At 40.9% G+C, this 22,093-nt stretch overlaps 2 protein-coding genes across 3 annotated transcripts in view; one reads left to right on the top strand and one right to left on the bottom strand.

Annotated features, from left to right (window-relative positions):
* The window catches only part of BCL2L13 (BCL2 like 13), a 47,623-nt gene extending 43,702 nt beyond the window's left edge, over window positions 1–3,921 (bottom strand). The window contains exon 1 of one of the 2 annotated variants that reach the window (XM_062590715.1): window positions 3,617–3,921. The gene's annotated coding sequence lies outside the window, so the exon portion shown is untranslated. The remainder of the gene's footprint in view (window positions 1–3,616) is intronic. The other variant, XM_062590735.1, reaches the window with a different exon arrangement.
* A 2,094-nt stretch (window positions 3,922–6,015) lies between these two features.
* On the top strand, window positions 6,016–17,387 carry ATP6V1E1 (ATPase H+ transporting V1 subunit E1). The gene is made up of 9 exons (XM_062590701.1): window positions 6,016–6,132; window positions 9,315–9,380; window positions 10,792–10,901; window positions 11,359–11,425; window positions 13,271–13,360; window positions 14,716–14,784; window positions 15,137–15,231; window positions 16,098–16,185; window positions 16,771–17,387. The coding sequence occupies exons 1-9, from the start codon at window positions 6,100–6,102 to the stop codon at window positions 16,831–16,833; spliced, it is 681 nt and encodes a 226-aa protein (XP_062446685.1). The 5' UTR covers window positions 6,016–6,099; the 3' UTR covers window positions 16,834–17,387.
* The last annotated feature ends 4,706 nt before the right edge of the window (window positions 17,388–22,093 follow it).

Genomic DNA, 22,093 nt, shown 5'->3' with positions numbered 1-22,093 from the left:
TGCTCTTCAGATCTTAAACCAGATGTGAAAGATGTCACTCATCCAAAAGCAAAAGCTTCCTAACACATTTCAGTTTTGTTCAGTAGAACAGCATAACCCTGAAAACAAGATGCTTCCTGCTATGCCTACGTAATGAATGGGAGCCCTTCAAGAAAAACCGAACAGATCTATCTTGAAAGAATCAGTCTGATGTATGGTCCAGAAAAATTCAGACACTACACTGTGTACCGAAGAACAAGTCTGAATATATAACAAAGATTTATTCTTAAAAATAGAATTCCAAATCAGCACCGAAACTGAAAGAAAAAACAATCTACCAATGAGACTGCATACCAGCACAGCGATCTATGTGCACCAGTCAAACCTAATTCATGAAAATTTCAGCATGCTTAACTCAGTATCTCTATGGGGGAAGGGTGGGAGAGAGAGATTCAGACAACTTAATTAAATAGTGGTCAATGTTTCCCTGGGAAGAGATTAAAAAGAAAAAAAAAAAGAAAGAAAGAAAGAAAGAAAAAGAAAAACAACCTGCAGATGAAAAAAAAAAAGAAATCACTTTAGTTAATACAGTCTGAGAGGTAGTCTTATACTGAAATGACAAGGGAAATATAAAAACCTGTATGGAAGAAATATCCTAGGCTTCATATAAAAGAATATCAGACCAGAAATGCATTTCAGAGTCACCAGTCCTTCCTTGAGAAAAGCCTATAATGCAATCATTCAATTATTCATTTTAAATAGTGAATGATTGTTTGTGTTTACCAAGAGAGAAATATTGCCTCACATAGAGCAAATATCTCAGAAAAGGCCATTTTTCAGCAACAAGTGGGAATAAAACAGGACACAGGTTGAAAGGCCAGATCAGAGGAGGGAAAGCATTCCATTTACCAGAGCATAGTGCAAAAAAGACCAGAAACTACTGAAGAGAATGAGACAAAGGCTTGTATGACATGTAAAAGAGCAGAGGAAACAAGGCAAGGGGGTTACTATGGGGGTAAGAGATTCAACATAGGAATACTGCTTCCTCAAAAGCCAAAGAGGCCAGAACTGTTATGAATTATTTCCTACAAAAAATTGCAATTCTTCTCAATTCCTGCATGTTCGGCGGGGGGGGGGGGGGGGAGCTACACATGCTCAAGCTTACTTAGCTTGACACTCCTTCAACTCTGTTGCTATTTGCTCTACATGGGCTGAGCTGTTCAACTGACCTGAGAACCGGAGTTCCAGTCAGACTGCTATTTCCTCATGCAGGCTGTTGCATCCTAATCCACAGAAGAGTTACAGCTTATTTCTAGCGCAATGCAAAAACTACCAATGAATACAATGAATATAATCCTTTAGGAAAGGAGCTTGGATGTTTTTTAGTCCTCTCCTGTACGATCCTAGCATGCATCATGCTTCACATTTACTAAGCATAATTCAAAATCCAAAATGCAACAGCATTATGATACTGCCTTCAAGGACAAGCTACCAGTTGTCATCAATATCTAATGGATATTCATTCGATTGTTGCAGGTCAGAGACATGCCTCATATGGATTTAGAGCTGTGCCATTGCAAAATATTTTGTTGCATGTTTATAAACAAAAGTGCAGTTACAGATTGGCTTCATTACAAAAATAACACCAACATCATGAAAGAGTTAAGTCTCACTTGGAAAGAGTCATTCCAGGGTGGGAGGCAATTCCCATTTTCAGCCCAAGTTACCAAACTTCACTTACTGGCTGCTAATGTAATTACACTAGAGTACTGCTGAAACAGAATCCCTTCCTATTGCTTGAGAATTATTTCAGAGCATGAGTGGTCTCAGTCAGGCAGTGTTAAGCAAGCACAGAGGGTGAGAATTAGAGATGTAACAAAACCACAGTACAAGAGTTCAAATAATTTTTAGGGAAGCATGCTGCCAAAATATTCTGGTTCATCCTCCTGGTATCTACCTCTGTAACACGTAACCACTCTTAGCACTGTCAGCTCAACACACTTCAGTCTAATCTACATCATTACATTTATACCATGCTCCATATTACAATTTTCAACTCTCAATGAGTTGTTTGCAGCTCACATAACTATAAAACCATGCCCCATATGAACAACAAAAAAAACATTCAAGTGCTTTCAAGTTTACCAGAAGGGTTGTATAGATATTTTGAATGAAACTTGCATGTGGAGACTAGTTCAACCTTGCAGCAGTTTGTCTCTGAAAATATTTCACCTACCTGGTAGGATTCTTCAAGGCACCTGATTATGATGAAGCTGGAAGATAAACCCTTCAGAATATTTTTCCAACAATGTATTACAGTATCACTTAGAGATACTGATTGTTTTTAATAAATTGAAAATTACTGAGTTCAAAGAGGTCAATTCCTACTGCAAAAGAATCAATACCACATCCATTACTGATCCTCTAGTGGCATTTAATGGATAAAAATACTGGAAAACATAGCAGTCATTTATCTGGCTGTGGCTTTAGCTGACCTTAGATGGAAATGTAATTAAATGAGCATTCCAGACAAATGTTTTGCTTTTATTTTAGGGAAAAAAAAATCCCCCAAATCTTATGAATTATCTAGTACAAAGGTTTTCAGTCTTTTAAGCTTTAAACAATCCCACCACAATATTAAATCATTACAAACCCAACCTTCATGAACATGTTAAAAAGTCCAGTTTTCATTCACTTTGTTTTCATTTGCCATGTGCTACTTGGAGTTGAAAGCAAACAAGCCAGCAGGTAGCTAATGCAGCAGCTCTCCCCTTGCTGCAAGTTTCCAAAGCAGCAGGCAAACACAGGAATGAAACAGATAAGCAGGACTCTCAGAGTGCAGCGTAAGCTACTCAGTTACTACGGCGATGAGTGAGGTATTTATATCGAGGCAGAAACAGCAAGAGGCAAAAAGACGGGGATGAGTCAGTCAGCAGGGTTTGCACTGGAATCATATGCCTCCATGCTAAATCAGTGCAAGCACCAGGTGCAGGCACAAAGCCCGCGCAGCCAACAGGCGCATCCTGAGGCCACCTGATCTGCTCGCTACTGAACCATCTGCAATTCAGGTTCAGCCGACTCGCCTCTGCTACGTCCTTCAGGGAGCTGCGGCGAGAGGGGCGGCAGCGAGGAGGGTGGTGGAGGGGGCCGGGCCGGGGGTGGCGGAGTGGTCACTGCCCTTTCTCCCGAAGCGCAGGGCCGGGCAGGCCGCAGGCTCCATCGCGGTGCCTGCACACCCGGTCCCCACCCAGGCCTCCAGGGAGGGACCCGCAACGAATTGCCCCACACGCGGCCTCCAACGGCCGGAGTCGGGGGCCCAACGGCTGCGAGGGGGCGCGGCCCGTCCCCGCGCGGCCGCAACGCCACGCGCCGCCCCGCCCCGCCCCCTCAGGACAGTGCGCGCAGGCCACCGACCCCGCGGAGAGTGGCCCGCTGCCTGCTCCCCCCCTCCCCCCCCCGCGCGCGCGCGCCGCCGCCGCACTGACTAACGGCCGCGGGGCGCGCGCGCGCGCGCCCGCTCCCTCTCTCGGCCGGGGCCGGGCGGGGGGAGGGGGAAGGGGCCACGCGCTCGCCGCCGCGCGCGCGCGCGAAGGTGGTGGGGAATAATAAGCCGCCGCCGCTCCCACCCCTTCCTCACCTGAGAGCGCCGCGAGGCGGAGAGAAGGGGCCGGGGAGGAGGAGGAGGAGGAGGAGGAGGAGGGAGAGGAGGGGGGAGGGAAGGTCGGGCGCGTAGCGGCGCCGCTCCGGGTCGGTCCGCCGAGGGTGGGGGGGGTGTGGGTGTGTGCGCGCGCGCGCGAGGCGCTGCGAGCTTTGCCCTAATTTGCCGCCGCCGCCATGACGGAGGGGCGGGAGGGGAGGAGGGCACGGCGAGGGGGCATCACGTCACAGCCCCCACCCCCTCCCCCCGCCGGACAGGGAAACAGGACCCGGAAGGAGAGGTCAGTCGCTACGTGACTTCCCCTTCTGCCCCTCCGCCGGAAGGGGCAGGAGGAGGCGGTGCCGCGGGCCAGGGAGCTTCCGCCTCGGTAGCTGTCATGGCGGCGGCGAGGCGGCTTCGCGCGCTCGGCACGTGACGCGCGCGCGCCCGTCTCGCGCCGGCGCCCCGAGCAGGGCAGCGGCCACAACGCCTCTCCTGCGCTCAAGGATACGCGTGCCAAAAACGCAGCCAGAGCATGCGCAAGTCATCCTTGCGTGAATGTAGCCACTGCTGATTTTTTCCCCAATATAAAAATTCTTGAGGAATATATAATTGCAGTGGCTATAATCCAGTTGACATAGCATAGATTGGGGTTAACTTCAAAGTATGACAGGGTATCAGAGAAAAGCCCAGTATCAAGCCTGAGACTTTGCAAAATTACTAAGCAATAAGAAATAAAGTAAGTTTGAATAAAGTCCTGACTACATTTTTATTTTTTCAGGAAGAGTATAATTAGTATTAAACATTCTCAAGTTTCAAAACACACTCTGCTTCTTACATTGTAATATAACTGAGTTGTAAACATTTTGTACGTGTTCTTTTATATATCTACAATGATATGCTAGTTTTCCTCTAGAGAGTGAAAAAAAGGCACACTAAAAATTAAGGAAATAAAAACAAGCCAGAAAGAAACACGAATATGACAAATGCCGTATATGAAGCTGCTTGTAAAGAGTGCTTCTATTTTTCCAGTAATTGTACAGGCATCATGGGAGTAGATGCTTCAATTAGAATAAATAATATTGTACGTTGTGAAGACTACTTAAAATAACGTCACACAGGGAACAATGGGAAATAGTAACAAAATTCTTGAAAAATTAGTGCATCTTTTCAAAATAGTCCTGAACAATTTGTGATTAGGAATTGACAGAGGCAACTAAAAACAACAATAACAACAACAAACTACAGAGCTCTTGAGTCTTCTAATGTATTTTTGTAATGAAATGCTGGTGCTGTAATTGTTAATCATAAAAGTACAACCAATCTTAGCAGTCATCACAAGACTTCACTAAATCACTTGCACCTGAAAGTTTGTGCCCTCCTACCTCCCTTTTGTTACCCAGCCTCTTCCCTCCCCTTAGTGAGCTATTTCCTGTGTCCTTGTGCTTTACTCTTCATGTTCCTTAACGCTGCCCCTCATCTCATTCAGGTGTAAAAAACTGAGTCAGTTCCATCGCACATGGCCCATCTAAGCATGAAAAAAACATAGGACTTTAAAAAGTAGTATTTCCCAGCCTTATATAATTGACTGCTGAAAGTAACCTTGAGATACTAAAGATAGGAAGTTGGGGAGTTGAAAACATTACCAAAAAGTCTACTTAAGCACTTTATCAACAAGCTTTTCTTTGTGTTTAACCTGAATCCTCTCTGTTGTAAATTAAGATTTTTATCTTAATGTGCTACTTCTGGAAGCAGCTCTTTTCAAAATTGGACACAATATTCCAACCAGTCTTAACAACACTAGCTAGAAGGGAAAGACTGCTTCATCTTTTACATACAGTGCTCCTGAACTGTTTGCTATAGCCAAAGGCTTGCCAGCCTCCAGCAGTTCCCAGCAGGTGAGGTGTGCCTGGTTACTAGGGAAGAGAATATTGCAAGTGAGGAGGGAAACAGGGAGACCAAGGTCTGAACTCAAGGTAAAGCAGCATGTCTTCACACTGTCCTCCAACAACTCTCGAGGGCCAGGAGCAGTCAGCCAGGTCCAGCTGCATGATTTTAAGTCACTCTCAGGGTGCCATGGGCTCGGCATGATGCCAAGGAAGCCCCACACACAGAACACCTGCGCTGGGGGATTATCTTGACAACCTGATTTTACCCCTTTCAGGAAAAACGCTGTTGTGCTTCACAGCTCTCCTCCCGCGGCTGCCCAAAAGCCTGAAACGAATCCGCCGAGAGCCGCCGCGCGGCAACCCCCAACCGCCACAAGATGGCAGCCTGCGCGGCTGAGGCACAACGCAGCGCCCCGCGCCCGTGACGCCACGCCGGCGCCCGGGTTCCTATTGGCCTGGAGGAGCGGGGGGGGGGGCGGGGCGGCGTGACGCAACGCCGGCAGCAACAGCTGTGACCCGAACCGGATTTGATTCCACTCGTGGTCGCCAACGGCTCCAACCGTCTGTCCTCGAGCCGCTGCCGCCGCTGTCATCATGGCGCTCAGCGATGCCGACGTCCAGAAGCAGGTACCGGTTGCGGGCCCCGGCCCGGAGCGGCCACCGCTGAGGCCGCTGCTGAGTCTGTGCTCCCGGCCCGGTTGGGGGTGGGTGGGAGCTGGCGGGACGGAACCGGTGTGAGGAGAGGCGCTGCGGGCAGCGACGGCAGAGCTTTGAGGAGGCCTCTAGGCTGTGCTAAATGGGGGGCGGGGGAGGGGGAATGGGGGACGGGACAGCCTTGCCTGAGCTGACGGGCCGTCCCGCTAGGAAGAGGTCAGGTTGGAGGCGGAGGGATAGTGCCAGCTCTGAAGCAGCAGCCGTACCTGGAAGTGCATCCTATGGCTGATTCACGTTTTAGCTGCTGAATAGGGTCTCCCACTCTGTTTTGGCACTTCTCTTGTGAAGGCAAGGCAAAAGGGAAAAGTCTTCTCTGGGAATCTTTGGGAGAAATAAAGCCAACTTCTGAAGAAGTTGATTTTTCTTTTTCTTGGTGGCTGCACATGGGGGAACTTTGCTGGTAAATTTTGGTGATATCTCATGACAGGCTATAATGAACGTGATCAGAAGCAGCCTTTAGGCTGTCTACAGTATTTAAGTCCATTCTGAGGCAGATAAATACAATACCCTAGGTGAGCCTTATTTTCCAGATCTTTTGTTAAGGCCCCTTTTTTCTTTCTTATAGATATACTAAATCTAATTAGCTACAACATGGCGTTTGTGCAGGCTGTTCAACTCTCTTGAATACTTTTTTTTCATTTCTGTACCTTAAGCAGCATGGTGCACCTGGACTTCTCTGGCAGTGGAAACTCGCAATGCCGAAGTCTGGACTGGGATGCTTCTTCTAGTCAGGACATTCTGTCCTTATTGACAGTAAACAGTGCCCTTCCATAAAAAAACTGCTTTGAGCTGGGTTGAAGGTGGTGTGGAACATTAGAGACTGCACAAATCCAGTTGAGACTTGTCAGTGGAGTTTGCTATGGGTGATGGGCAGATCAGTCAAGCTCCATATGTCCTTTGCATCATAAGTGCTTAGAGTCTCACTTTCTCATTCAGTAAACATAGTCTCTTGGCAAGGAAATGTCACATTGAAAGTAAAATCAGTAGGTTGCCTGTTTCCAAAAGGGGGGTTGTGACATTGCATTCTCTTGATTCTTGTGTGCAAAGATAGGATTTTTTCCTTTCTTTTCCTTGATGATTATAATAATAAATCTGACTTTGGGGTGGTTTTGCTCAGCTGCCATGGACCTGAACTTCAAAGGCTAGTTCAGGATATACAGATTCACTGAACATGTAATGCAAATAGAAATTCACATCTGTGGCCTTTTTTGCTGTTGAAATTAGGATGATCCTGTTAACTGGAAAAAAGAACATGGCTAATAGCATGCTCAGTTCTGCATGTGTATGAATCCTGATGTGGACTTGGCAAATGATCCTCTGAACTGCCACTACTTGCTTTCAATAATTTTCTCACTGAAAATTATTGTTAATAAAGATTTTTTTTCTCCCATTGATAGATTTGCTTACTTTCTTCTGAAAATAGTGGTTTACAAATGGTTGCATGTAATCTGGGTAGTCATTTCTAGCTAAAGCCAGTCAGACAACTAGCACTTACTACAGAAAGGATATTCCAAGTAGTACTGTTGGAAAAAAGAAAAATCCTATATGCCTTTCTATAGGAAATACTGCTGTGCAAAAGCTATTCACTGTGCACAGGTAGATCTCATGCTTGGCTTGACCAGGTATCTAATTGGGAGAGCAGGATAGGAAGCTCAGGTTGTGGGTGGACTTGTTTGTAGAAATGTGGCAAACTGGAATTAAGGAGTTGCTGACTTGATATTCAGAATGGCAATATCACTCATTTCATCCATTGTACATGCTTAAAATCTTCCCCTCATCTGTGAACTTCTGTTTTTCTTGTTTATACGGACATGATGCTGTTCTGCGCATGTTCGTTCTCTTTTCATATTGTCACCCTTTTTCTCTCTTTAAAATACTTCGTTTTAACATGAGAGTATATAAACAGGATCTTTAATCCAAGTTTGTTCAGATCAGGTTGAGAAATATTTCTCTTCACTAAGTGTAAGCAAAAAGACAGTAGGGTTTTATGGTCCACTAAAGGATAATGCATTTGCCCCTGGAAATGGCTATGTATTTTCAAAGGTGTGGTTTGTGTCTGTGTGAGTCTTTATAATGTGCCTTAAATGTGAACCTAAACTTAGACCAGGTCACAGAATGGCATGTAAGCATAGCAAGCAGAACTTACCATAATTGTTTTCCTAGTTTTGAGCCACTGGGCCTGTGCTTTATAATGTTTTGGGGTGGTTCAAAAAGGTTCTTTAAATTGATTATATTAATGTATACCTCTCCCTAAAGCAACATGTGATCTACTTGATGTGGTCTTGATCAAGTAGCATAGCAATCCCTGATTTCTTCTTCCCAACCCCTCCAAACTAAGATGCAACTACATAGTAAAATCACTTAGAGAGCTATTTTTTTTATTGAACAGTTTTGTCACAAATTCATGACCTTGTAATTTTCTACAGAATTTATTACGTTTGTCAAGAAAGATTTCTCCTGTGTGTAAAAGAACCTGTTCAGATCTGCCCAGGGTGATCAGTAGCCCTTTGCTTTCTTTTAAACAATCATCTTGTGTGGAAGGCCCAAGTTCATTCAAGTGCTATCTATTCCTGACTGAGAGCATGGACTCCACATTCAATCTTCCATGTTTCATGTGAATGTTGTAACAATTAGACTATTTAATTTTAGTGTCTGTGTTCTGTGTCTGAGTTTTGTTTTTTTTTTTCCCTCTAACTCCCGGGGGGGGGGGGGGGGGGCGTTAAGGGCCTTGTTCTCACTCAGTGAAGAATGAAAATGTTGAACCTCAAATTTGTACAGGCTGACTTTTTGGTTTGTTTTGCATAGTTGCATTGCACTTCTAATTAGATTTTTCTTAAGATAGCCAATGAAATGGCATTGTACAGAATTATTTTTAATTGATTTTTCAAGCAACCTGTGTTACGCTGAACTAACTTTTTTTTTTAACTGTATACTCAATTTAATTTCTTTGAAAAACAACACACTATTGTATGAATTAAGGAATGGATATGGAGAGGCATATTGTGGAAATGGCGATATGGAGGAAATGGAGGAAAACATTTCTTCTCATCAAAGTCCTTCCCAGCAGAAAATGTTTTCTTTTTTCTCTCTTGTAGATTAAGCATATGATGGCTTTCATTGAGCAGGAAGCCAATGAAAAGGCTGAAGAAATAGATGCAAAGGTAAAAATGCAAGTTCGTTGTAGTAAGTGCAAAAAGAGAACTGCATCTGGCATCCTGTTTGAAGCCAGAGCAGTCCTGCAACACTTTTGAAAGATACAGTTTGCATCACATTTATTTTTTACATAGCAAAATGATGTTACTAAATAAATAGGATGTTTGTTAGCTTTTGACAAATCAAATCAAGACAGCTGAGTTGGAGCTACTTTTGTCAAAGTTTTCGTAGTGATTAAATGTGAACTTGTATGCAATTATACAGGTGCTTATAAGCAAGATAACTCATTTTTAAAGCAAACAAGACCTGAATGTTAATGCAAATACACTAGATTAAGTGGAAGACTCTCTCTCTGCCCCCATAACTCCCCCAATACACACCTCCAACATGTAACTTGGCATCACTGAGGATTAACTGGCTGAATTTTATGTTGGTGAAAACATATTTGTGAACCAGTTCATAAGTGTACCTACATTTGTGTAGCCACCCATAGACTAAGTTTTAGATGCGATTTAGTTGGCATCAAAGGGAAGTAAAGCGTAAATTTAAGGCATGAATTGAATTACTTGCAGAATCGTTCACTTGGAATAATTCAGAAGAGAATGAGTATAATAGTAACCTGGTGATAGAATATAGATGTTTACTAAATAAGGATTAATGGTGCGTTTAATATTTGGTAAAATGCAGTTTGGCAGGTAATCTGCATTATACCAAAAATTTAACTGGTATTTGACTCACCATGGGTATTACTGTACTAATAATCTTCCATAAACATTTTGACCAGTTCTAAAATAGGTATTCCTGATGATCTGCAAGCAGAGGTCAGGAGTTGAGTTTGGATATTTGGATATAAATATGAAAATTTCCCATGTGTTTTCATATGCTATCTGGGCTATCTAGCTAGGCTTTTCTAAAAGATAATACCTATGTTATCACTATGCTTCTTTAAGAATTGCTTAAAATAATGGAGTTCAAGGACACTGAGGGCCAGGTAGCTTATTTTAGGTAGAATCTTGTATATGCTCTCTTTCTGGCTACCAAAAAAGCAAGCTAGGTCTGAAGCTCTCACAAAAGGGAGATCGTCTTCTTAACTCCTTACTCACTAGATAACATGTAGACTCGATATTTTATGCTTCAGGACTGCAGAGGGACAAATATGAGCCATCAAAGACATTGGTAAAATAAACTACTTCTTTGTTAGCGAGGTTTTAGTTTAGCAAAAACATGCTGGACTCCCACTGACCTGAGTACTGATTGAAGTGTTTTGTTTCTGTGGAATCAGAAATTTTATCATCCTGGCTTATCCATGAATGTGTTAAAGCATAGCCATTTCATTTTGATTCTTTTATTTATTTTTTTTTGGTGGGGGCGGCAGCTGTGGAATCAATTTCCACTTCAGTTATTTAATTTTTACTGTAGGCAGAAGAAGAGTTCAACATTGAGAAGGGTCGCCTTGTTCAGACACAGAGGCTGAAAATCATGGAGTACTATGAAAAGAAGGAGAAACAAATTGAACAGCAAAAGAAAATGTAAGTTGCTTAAGTTAGATGTTTGACTTCAGAGCCTGAGCTGCCATCTTGCTACCAGTTATATACAAATATTCTTTTTCTTGGTAGGTAGCTAACATACTGAATTTTAATTTTGAGTTTTTAATAATTCTGGGGAAAATTATTGAAGACGAGCTACAATAGTATAATGGCTAGGAGGTCTGGTGAAAGGATCTTCTGTGTTCATGTGTAAAGCTCTTCCCTGGTTTGTTACCTTAGGACTAATGATCCTGTCAGGTTTGTTTTTGGTGGGCTATTATGGAAGGAGATGGTTTTGCATTGTAATCATTTGTGCGAGTTCAGAAACAGATTCAGACAAGTCAACAGTCTTGTCAGTAAATGCTGTAGAATTTGTTATCTTTAAAGTATACATTTAAATGTTCTAATGTCAGTGTTCAAAGTTTGGTGAATTGATTCAACTTTTCCATGCAACTTGCAGTCAGATGTCCAACCTGATGAATCAGGCAAGACTGAAGGTCCTCAAGGCAAGGGATGACCTTATTGCAGTGAGTATCTGAATTAAAGACATGGAGATTTTTTTCCTACCATGTGTTAAGAAGTGATTTTATCTATTCTCTAAATAAAAATATGGTTTATGATTGAGTGATGTTTGCTTCAGAGCATCTGCAAAAGCCATTTTTGCATGTTGAGAAGTCATTAAGTGTAGTCCAGTTTCTTAATCAACTTTGGCTTATCTTTAGTTTCAGTTTCCTGCCGTTTTAGGTAAATGTAGTTCTCTGCCAGCAGCATGGGAAGTAGCGGTTGTATTTATAATTCAGGCAATACTTTATTTCCTTAAAGAACAGGAACACGCTCTTGCACAACAGTTTGCAGCACTTTCAAGTCCTATTTGCCTGAAGTAACATTTCTACATTAAAGCTAGCATGACATGGCCTTAAGCAAGTAGGCTTAAAACACCACAAAGTGGGTGGTTCTATCTCCATTAGTGGTTCTTAGTAGATCTAAAGGTTTTCTGGCTCTAGCATATGACAGGTATAGGATGATTATTTACCAGTGCAAGCTAAATGTAGTCTTAGTTCAGTGTTACTATGTTTGTCTAATATGGCATGTAACATATTCTCTCGTTCTGTTCATTATACAGCTTGCAAGTTATCTAATATCTCTTTTACAGCTTCCTTATCCCATCTCAGAAACAATGTGAATTTTCCATATTTTAGCTAGGTGGTGCTATTGAGCTATTGGAAAAGCAGCGAGAGCTGTAGAAGTTGAAAATAAAAACTAGATAATGTTGTCCATATTGATGCTATTCTGAAAAAAAGGGAGTTAGCAGAAGGAAGTCACCAGTTTATTGATTCTTTAAATCTAGTTTCAAATTTTTGATTGTTATTACTAGAGAGAAGGAGGGTGAGTGGCTGAAGTGTTAACTCTATTGTGATAGTCTCTGCTGGGTAATCTCTTCCTCATTTATCAGCTGACTCAACCTCATGCTTCTGAGTGCATAACACCCTTCCTCATTTTAAAACACTTAAAGTCACATGCTGCAAGCTCATTTTTCCTTTATCGGATCATTAGCCTCCTTCATAAACAAGAGATGAGCATTTCCAGAAATGCCATGTTACTCTAGGGTGAACAGTATAAGCAAATTTGACAATGATGTTGATCTGTGGTAATCTTACATTTTAGCACTGATTCTGTTAACATGTGCTCTTCTCTTAATCGCTTGAGTCAGGACAGTTTAATAATAATGAAAAAAGTTTTACACCAAATCATACTATTGCTTTGTCAGAAGGAGGTGTGATAATAGTTCAATTCTGGGAGCTATGTTTGAGCTGACTAAAATTTCTTTAAAATTTCTTTAAAACGCTTTGTCAACTGATACAGATTTCCTGAATAAAGATATTCAAAAAACAGCTATTTCAATTAAAATTAATCTTTCCCTTTAAATTTAGACTTGCATTTACTTAAGATTTAAAAAACACCTAAACTGAATGTTGTCGATACAAAGGTAGCTTAGGTTTCTTCGACCACAAAGCTGGAAAAATCAGTTATTTGGACAACTTTAGTTTGTTAGATGATTTAAACATTTATTTTGTCTGTCTGAATTAGTTTTATAAATACTAGACTCTTACTACTGAGCTCTCACTTTTCCATGAAAAAAGGAATTTGTCTGATTACAAGGGGTTCAAACCAAGGCAAGAAGGGGGTACTCTTTGGAAACAATATTGTGTTGTGCACATAGATGAAGGTCTAGCTTGGATGAGCACCAGCTGGAGTGTACATTTACGTGTTGGCAGGGTGTGATAGCTACGCTAGGAGTACAGAAAGTTGGTAGGCATGAAACCAAATGCCAAACAGATGGGCTCTGCTGATCTGATTTCTTCTGAATGTAGGATTTGCTGAATGAGGCCAAGCAGAGACTTGCCAAGGTGGTGAAAGATACTGCCAGGTACCAAACATTGCTGGATGGACTAGTTCTACAGGTAAATATTTAAATCATAACAAATAGTTGATAGCAGCCCTATTCTCCTAGGTGTCCATCTTCAGTCATCAACGAACTGTAGTGGTTACAGTTATTGTATGAAGTCTAGATCAAATATTGCTTGGAGGGGGTTAGCTTTGGTTAGTTTTAAATGTCACTTCTCACTATATCTTTCAGTCTTGGATTTTGAACAGGTAAGTTTGTGGCTGCAGCTTATTTTGGAGTACAAAACTTAACAAGCAGTTGGCTTCTATTATAAGTACAATTGCAGATGCATATATTGTAACATGCACATTTAAGATATAATGTGCACAGTTTAAGCTTCTGTAGTAAGTAGTTAGAGTGAGCTTCTGAAATGTACCTTTGTTAAAAGCTGTTTCTCCAAACCTAGAAGTTGAGTCTTCTGCTTTTAAAAACTGTTGAGCATTTGAGGCTTACAAGTCCTGTCTGTGACAAAACTTACTGTAGTATGGCATACATCTGTGACAGACATATAAAACACAAATCAAGGCTTTGCTGAGACCTGGAATACCATCCTCTAGTCCCAAAACTTAACTGCTAGAAATGGAGTGTTGGTCAGGGTCTTACTGCACTTACTCTTGTGACCACCAGTGCCACCTTCTGGTATGAATTAGTCCTTTTGCCATGAGCTTGCACAGAAATAGGGCACCAGTTCTACCTCCCTCAGTTTGATGGCAGAAATTTTTTTTAGTGCTCCCTACCAGCTTGTGTTTTGAATTTAATACTGTTGTTTCATTGCCACATGTAGGTCTGACCTGTGTGGTATTGCTGTACATCAAACAAACCTCTCTCACCATTGCAAGCTGGCACATCTGTCTTGGCTAATTAGATCTGATTCACTAAGGGAGCAGCTCCTGTTTCAGTGCTTATGTATTACTACAGCAGTTGCAAGACAGAAGTTATTAGAACAGGCACCTGAAATTACTGCCTGCATTAATCAAGGGCTGTACAGGAAACCGTCAGTTTGGCAGCTTGCTTGGTCTACTTACAGCAGTGATCCTTTATGTATGTGTGTACGTTACCTGGGCAAGTCACTCCTACAGTCAATACGTTAGCTACACTTGAGTTCCAAGTTTGTAGCTAGCACAAAAAATGCATGATATGTAGTTGCAGGTTCTTTTGGGTTTCCCAGATATTGGTTGTATCCTTTCTTGGAATGTGTGTTTGAGGTGACCATGTAAGCAAAAAACTACTGCATCTTTACTAAATAAAATAGGTTAATGGTGTCACTTTTTGATTATCAGTTTGATCAGCTCCTGTCCTTTCTTGGGGTTAAACAATTCTAAAACAATTAAAATATTTTTCTGATACTGTAATGGTTATCTTGTACCATAGGGATTCTACCAGCTGCTTGAGCCCAGAATAGTTGTTCGTTGCAGGAAACAAGATCTCTCTATGGTTAAGGTAAGATGCCTATGATAAAATGAAAATATCCATACACTCAAAAGCTGAGACCTGATTGCAAATATTGCATGCTCAGATCCTACCTGTGTGACAGGTAACCAAGTAAAGCACTTCTGCTGCACATACAGTGCAAGAGGACAGGTATACACTTCAATTTGGGTATCATTTACCTGTTTGGATATTCCCTGGGAATTTTAGATGTTAAGAATAATAATTGCTTTTGACTCAAAGGTCATTCAGAAATAAACTTGCTTTAAAACAAAAGTTTTAAACTACAAATGAGTGACCAAATTTATTACATGATGTGCTAGCATTTATCAGTGCTTAATCAGAGGTTTATTTTGTATCTTAGACTGCTGTACAGAAGAGCATTCCCATCTACAAAAATGCCACAAAAAGAGATGTGGATGTTCACATTGACCAAGACAACTTTCTGCCAGAAGAAATGTAAGGAAAATGGAAGTCCCTTATACAAACTACTAACTTAATGCAGTTTTTTTAAGGCACAGCTCCTACTAGGGCAATCTCAGAAAATTATGTATGGAATAACTGCATAATGTGTCTGCTGCTGTTCTAATGGAATTTGGTATTTCATGTGAGTTAAGCATAGATTCTGCAGCTTTCTCCAGACAAGTATTACCTAAATGAAAAATATCAATAAAAGTTTTGTGCAGCCTCTAGGCTGTTTTACACTAATGAAGTAGACAGTGAACAATTGTAGGCAGAAACTACTGGTATTTTAGAGAGGGAGAAGATAGATGTAGCTATGCTTTCTGTCTCAAGAAGCAGCAAAAACCTGAGTCATAAGGAGGAATATATGGTGCTACAGGGTGTTTACTCAATGGGGCTTATGATCATTGGTCTGCAAGGCTTTATTCTCATATAGTATGATAAAAAACGTAGAACAAAGCTTACAAAAGTAACCATCTTTTCTTTTATGTATGAGAAAGCAAAGCTTCTTGCTAGAAACTCTTCATTTCTGAAAATATGAAATCTCCAAGTCTAAAATTTTCTTTTGTAGTGACAAATTTCATAGCTCCACTTGCATCTCAAACATGCTAATAAGGACCCTTGTATGTAGCTAGGGTTTCTAATAACTTTAAAGATGATTTGCGGTACTACTTCACTGCATCACTTTGACCTGTTTTGTTAAGGCATAATTTAAAAACAAAGTTCTGGTCTACATATCTGATATTGCCTTCAGTAGGGATTTGGGATAATGTCTCTACTACACTATAGCTTTAAGATGTATCATGGATTGTTTTTGTTTTTTCTTTCTTTTCCTTTTTTTTTTCCCCTTTTCTCCTTTCTAGTGCTGGAGGTGTTGAAATCTATAACCGTGATGGTAAAATTAAAGTTTCTAATACCCTGGAAAGTCGGCTGGATCTTGTAGCCCAGCAGGTGAGTTTGGCTCCCAACCGAGGTGAACAAAGCATAATTAACTAGTTTTGTCTTACAACTTAATCCTTATGTTTTCAGTGTGACAACAGTCACAATACTGTGTATGATCAGATTTCAACATGGATGACAAGTTAGAATTTATTTTTGAAGGTAAACTATCTACTGCTTGTGCTTTTCCTATAACAAATAGAACTTTTCCCCAAATGCTACCTTTTGAATGAAGTATGAACGTAAAACTCTAGAAGTGGTGATAATGAAAGACTTGGTATGACTACAGTGCAGTAGATGTTGAATTACTGAGGCTGACTTTAATTATTGAAATTAGCTTGAGTACTGGGAACTTTGGCTGAGATCCTATCATACAGCCTGCTGAAAAACTAGCTCTGGCATCTTTTGCTTATGTTGCAATATAGGTAAGTCCACAGACTAGCAAACAATGTGTGATCAGATGAAAGCTTCAGAAAACTCATACTAATGGACTTACTACTTTTTGTGCGATAGCTAGGCTAGTAACTATGTTTGCAATCAGAATGTATAACAATTATATTGCCTGATAAATATAGTTCATGTACTCTTTCTCAACAGATGATGCCAGAAATCAGAGTGGCGCTCTTTGGTGCTAATGCCAACAGGAAGTTTTTGGACTAAACCTCTGTGAGAGAAGGTGGGATCTGTTCCACTGCCATACTGAAGGGATGCAAAAGCATCTGTTAATTTAAAATCTTGAAATGTAACATTACTGTGTCATCCAATATCTGTTCTTCAATGGAATAATTTTGCATACCTGCTGTGCTTAGCCTCTCCACTTGTGGTTAGAATGCATTGCTCTAGGGATGTGAAGACATACATGCTCATCCAGAAGTGGCACTAGAAAGTGGAGGGATTTGAGCTCTTGGCTTTCCTTGCACTGTTGTGGTGCTATAAAGACAAGTGGTCTATTTAGGGTCACTCTTTGCTTTGACCACATCTCTCAAGTTGTCTAATCTGTGAAGTGAATTGCTATGCTGCCCGTGAGAAATCCTTTTCCAGCTAGTCTTCAGTGTTATAGAGGGCGTGCATTCATTCCCAGGGTTAAATAGTTTAATTCATATTAGTTGGTCAGGCACAGTTTTCTGTTCTGTATATGTGATTTAAAAAAAAAAAAGAAAAGCCTGAGCCTGTGAAAATTTATTTATTAAAATAAAAATGCGTGTGTGTATGGAGTTTTTCGTAGCTTCCCTCTGCGTGGTTGGCAACAACCTTGAAGAATGGGCTTGTGTGTATAAGGACTTACTGCTTGTGGGTTTTGTGTAACAACTGTTCTGTGAAGGTAGAATGCAGGCGCATGGATTACTTCCACTACTATTTGCTCAAGCAGTTTGGGGATTTAGGTTAGCACTCTGAGTAAGGGACTCTAGGATGAACTTCATTCTCTTAAAATGAGTATGTAGCTTTGCTATTTAATCCCTCGATCATCTTTCATAAGACAGAATTTGAGTAATGCAGCTGTACTACTTAAAATGGATTATATCTGTTGTTGTATCTCCATTGTAAGTTTGTTGCTTCTGGGCAGGAGATCCAAACCATACTACTTCAGTAATTGCATTTTAGGATTTGAGGAGCAGCAGCTGCCTCTGTTATAGCTATTCTTTTATTGTTAACCTTTAACTTCTTAAAGTAATGCAACTATCTTCACCACCTAAGCTGTTAAGATTTACAAACACTTCTCCTTTTCTCCTGAAGTGTGTCAAGTATTGTCTCTACCTTACGTGGCATAGGAGTGAGAAACTCTTGAGGTGACTTTCCACAGTGCAGCTCACTGCCAGAATACCTGAAGCTTCATTTAGCACTCAACTCTAAATTTTTTTTCATGGAAATATGAAACTGTTCAAATGAACTGGTGCTTGAGCATGTTTTATAGTCATGCTCTCTAAGTACCACACTGATTCAGGAACAACTGGAATTTTACATTGTGATGTGAAGAATATTTGCCACTTGCTACATTACTTGTTACTTTTAGCAACACTGCATGTTTTTAACCTGAGGCCCTTTCTTCTTGCGCTGAGGTGAATACCCCTTTATTCTAAATGTTAGATGATAAACCTTTCACTGGCTCCTTTATCTAAAATGGAGATTAACTGCCAAGGAATTCCCAAGTAATTTAATCTCTCTTTCTAAGAGAAATGCTTTCAGTTCCCTCTTACAATGTAAGAATACTTAGCAAGTGTTTTCTTTTTTTTTCTTTTTTTTTTCTGTCTTTTTAACTGCTCTGCACTTTTGTGTTTTGCTATCCATATCTTGCTTCCATAGATGGTATGGTACTTACTCTTTTAGTACTCTTGCTTTTTCATAGATTGTTTTATGACTGAGCAAGTGTATTGGATCAAGGTTCTGCTCATTCTAGACATGAAATAACCATTACAGCCTGCATTGCTGCAACTGTCAGGGATCTAGTTTTCTGACTATGTGCTGGACTCTGGCTTTATGACACACCTGTAGTGAGGGAAAAGCTTTCACCTGTGCATGTGTATTTATGTTGTTTCTACATCTAAATAGCGTTTTTTGGAGCAGGTTTGTTCCAGTGTTTTCTAATAGTTTCATTCAACTCATCCAGTTATTTGCCAGTGCTTTGAAAATGCAGCTGAACTTCGGTCCTTATTTTTCATATGCTTATGATGAGATACAGGAATTCTGAATGTTGAAATAGAGTGTGCTATCTGGATATAGACTATTGAAGGAAAAGACAAGATGAGATCACTGTCTTGGTAGGCAGTGTGCACTGAAAACTTCACGCAGGTCATAAAATTAGTTGCTTGTGTTACTACTTCACTTGGAAAACTGATACGGGCAGTAGTATAAAGCACGTAGACAAAATTACAGTCAGAATCAGCTAAAAGCAGGGTAAGGAAGAGGCAGATGGCTCTATCTGTTTCTGTTGTAGCTGATTTTGCAGTGATAGGCAGTATTACAGTATAATCTTCCAGTAGATTTTATTTAGAAAATATTTGTATTAGAAGTTATCAAGGCTTTTTCCAATATCAGTAACATAAACATGCTTGGCTGTGTCAGAGAGGGATTTTTTGTACAGGATCTGATAGTTTGCTTCCTTTCTTGAAGCTAGAAGGACCTTCACAAATCAACATCTTGTATGTTTTTGAAAGGCAAAATAAAAAGTAATGAAGTATTTGACTGTGGAGCTCAGTGAAGCATATTGGAGTTATTAATTACTGTGTTCTGTTCATCTTATGAACACTTCTTTTGAAATATGCAGGAAAGAGGAGGAAATACCCTTTGTCATCATGACTCATATAAAAGAATAGTGGCCACAAGAATGCTTTCAGCTTGGAGGGGATGTTTGGTTAATCACTTAAGCAGCAGTGTCTCAGAGCAGTAGACACCTTAAATTGTCTGAGCAGTTCATCTGTATCTCATCTGAAGTCTCAGACCAGTGGTTTAGTATCCCGTCCACAGGAGCTAACAAAAGCACTTTTGCTGCTGAAACTGCAGACCCTCTCAACTCAAGCCACGTCAGCTGTGACAGGAATGTACTCTTGGGCCAGCAGTTCCTTGCAAGAAAGCACTGATGAGTTTTAATCTGTGGGGCAACCAGATGAGAGAATATAATTACAGAGAAATGGTGTCTGGATTACCTGGAACATCCTTACCCTTCATCCCAGGTAATAGAGGCTGTTACCAAATTTTATTACCTTAGAGGTACAGAGAAAAAGTGGAATATGCAATCTAGGCTTATTAGTCGAATATGCAGTCTGGGCACAGGCCCAGAGTTCTCCATGCTGGCACACTCTGCTAGCACCCTTAAAGCTAGGGGAACAGGACCAGGCTCCAAACAGCTGCCCTTAACTGCCTTCTCACCTACTCCACACACATTTTCTTCCCCCTCTCCTTCCCTCCCCTCTCAGACTTTCACTGTCTTCTAGAGATCTCTAAGGTCTCTGGCTTCCAAGCACAGCTATCGATGTCTCAGGCAGTCAATGGCAACATTCTTCTGTTACTGGCTTCCTCACAAAACAGCAACAGGCAACCTTCCCTAATAAACATCCCCAAGCTGGACTCTCAACACTAGCTTTTAAGCAAGACTTGGTTGCATTTTTCTCCAAGACTGGATCTGAGAAGGGAGCTGAGCACTTAGACTTCAATAGACTCCCAAAGCACACTCCCTTTCAGTACCTGTTTTCTGCAAGTAGTACTCACTCGCTGACATCCAGTTGTTTAGAGTTTTGTTTTAGAAGTTAGAGCTCTATCAACCATTACTGGCTTTAAAAAAGGTATTGAGGACTCAGTTCTTAGATACTTTCTGGTTGTTTTCTTCTAGTCTTTTTCTCACCTTGACACTTGTGTGCACCTCCAGGGATCATTCATATGGCATGTGTCTCTCTGATTAATGCTAATACCACTCAGTGTGAAAATTCAGTACTAAAAACAGGGTTGTGACTCAGATGTGCAGCGATGTTTTAAGTCCTCTGCTGATCACTTAGTGTCAAATCAGCTCAATATCCACTGCCAAATGTGCAGAACAAGAGTAGCATTATCTGTTTCCCTGATTCCTTTTCTAGCACTACATAGAACCAACTCTGTACTCTCTGTTAATCTATAATGCATGCCTCTACCACTACAACTTAATTCTTTTGCCTAATTTAATGCCTTCTTTGTTCTCTTCTGTCTAGTAGTCCATCTCTTAATGTGCTGGTCTGGCTGAGGGTTTGTTTATTACACCCTACTGAAAGATGGATAAAGATCAATATCCTCTTTGATTTGCCCTAGGAAATCAGGTGAATCAGTAAGAAAACAAAAAGTGTGCATCTTAATTTGCTTAACTCAGCAGTACAGTTCAAACTGTGCTGCAACAACGCTCTAGCAAGGAACTATGAAATCCTTCTGAAATATTGCTTTAGTTTCACATCTTTTACTTCTAAAAAGTTGTGTTCCAGTGCAGAAGAGAGGCCTGGGTGAAGACACAGCAAATTCACTAACTATATTCACTCAAATAATCTGGGAAATTAAGAGACAGTTATCCATTTGTTTAATTCTAAAAAAAAAAAATTGCAACAAAAGAATAGAAATAAAAAAATGGAAATAAGAGACTTGTACCAGAGGAAAATTCTAGCCAAAGAATTTTGCTTGGTTAAGTGAACTCTGAGCTACTATTCTGGGGAGCAAAGACTTGAGAGTGCTATAAAGTAATTTGGCAAAAGGTGTGTAGCCTTGAGCTGGAGCCCGGATAGCCAAACCATGCTGCAGCCTATGTTTGCCATTTGATGCAGGCAGCGTAGCGGTGCAGGAGAAACAAGGGGGAGCCCCCATCCAGGAAGACCCTTCCAAGGCTGGGAAGTTGCTGCCATTCTCAGCCAAGATAGAACTAACTGGGAAAACACAAATTATCTTCCTAGATCCTTTTTCCAGAGGATCCTATACTACTTCTTTGGTGTCACATCAGATAAAATAGGAGAAACACCTGTAAAGGTGTGTTTTCAGGTTAAAAATCATAGTGAAAATACATTAAACAAAAACTGTAAAATGCTATATGTTACGCTATTGGAATCATATCCACCTTGCTTTAGGTAGCTTGAGCCCAATATGTTGTGAAAGACTCAGTTTATGTAGTGAAATTGTTAAGGGCCCTCCCATCATTTCCAGAGGCCCTATTTCCATGAGGCCAACTTCTTTTTCCGGACAGTCCCTGGCCTGCACATCATCTGTGTAAGCACCAGGTGACTGCATAGCTTTTTGTACCTGGCATAGCACCAATTGCAAACGCTGTGGCTGTCTAGGATCGTGGATTTCTTCCTATCATTTGCCAGTGGCAGAAACATCCATATTTTTCAAATGAAAGAGTTTCAAAGTCTTTACAGACTGTTTACAAGGGGATGGAGAGAGAGTACACTGGTTTTTGAGCAAATTTGGCTTTATA

This window comes from Rhea pennata, chromosome 1, assembly GCF_028389875.1.
Source record: "Rhea pennata isolate bPtePen1 chromosome 1, bPtePen1.pri, whole genome shotgun sequence".
Taxonomy (NCBI): Eukaryota; Metazoa; Chordata; class Aves; order Rheiformes; family Rheidae; genus Rhea; species Rhea pennata.
The sequence above is the reverse complement of the archived record's forward strand: the minus strand, read 5'-3'. Positions and strand labels throughout refer to the sequence as shown.

Excerpts from the sequence above, each read along its gene's own strand:
- ATP6V1E1 (XM_062590701.1), top strand. The coding sequence starts at position 6,100 with ATGGCGCTCAGCGATGCCGACGTCCAGAAGCAG. Across the intron at positions 6,133-9,314 it reads ATGCCGACGTCCAGAAGCAG|ATTAAGCATATGATGGCTTT; the intron begins GTACCGGTTGCG and ends TCTCTCTTGTAG. Across the intron at positions 15,232-16,097 it reads AACTTTCTGCCAGAAGAAAT|TGCTGGAGGTGTTGAAATCT; the intron begins GTAAGGAAAATG and ends TCTCCTTTCTAG.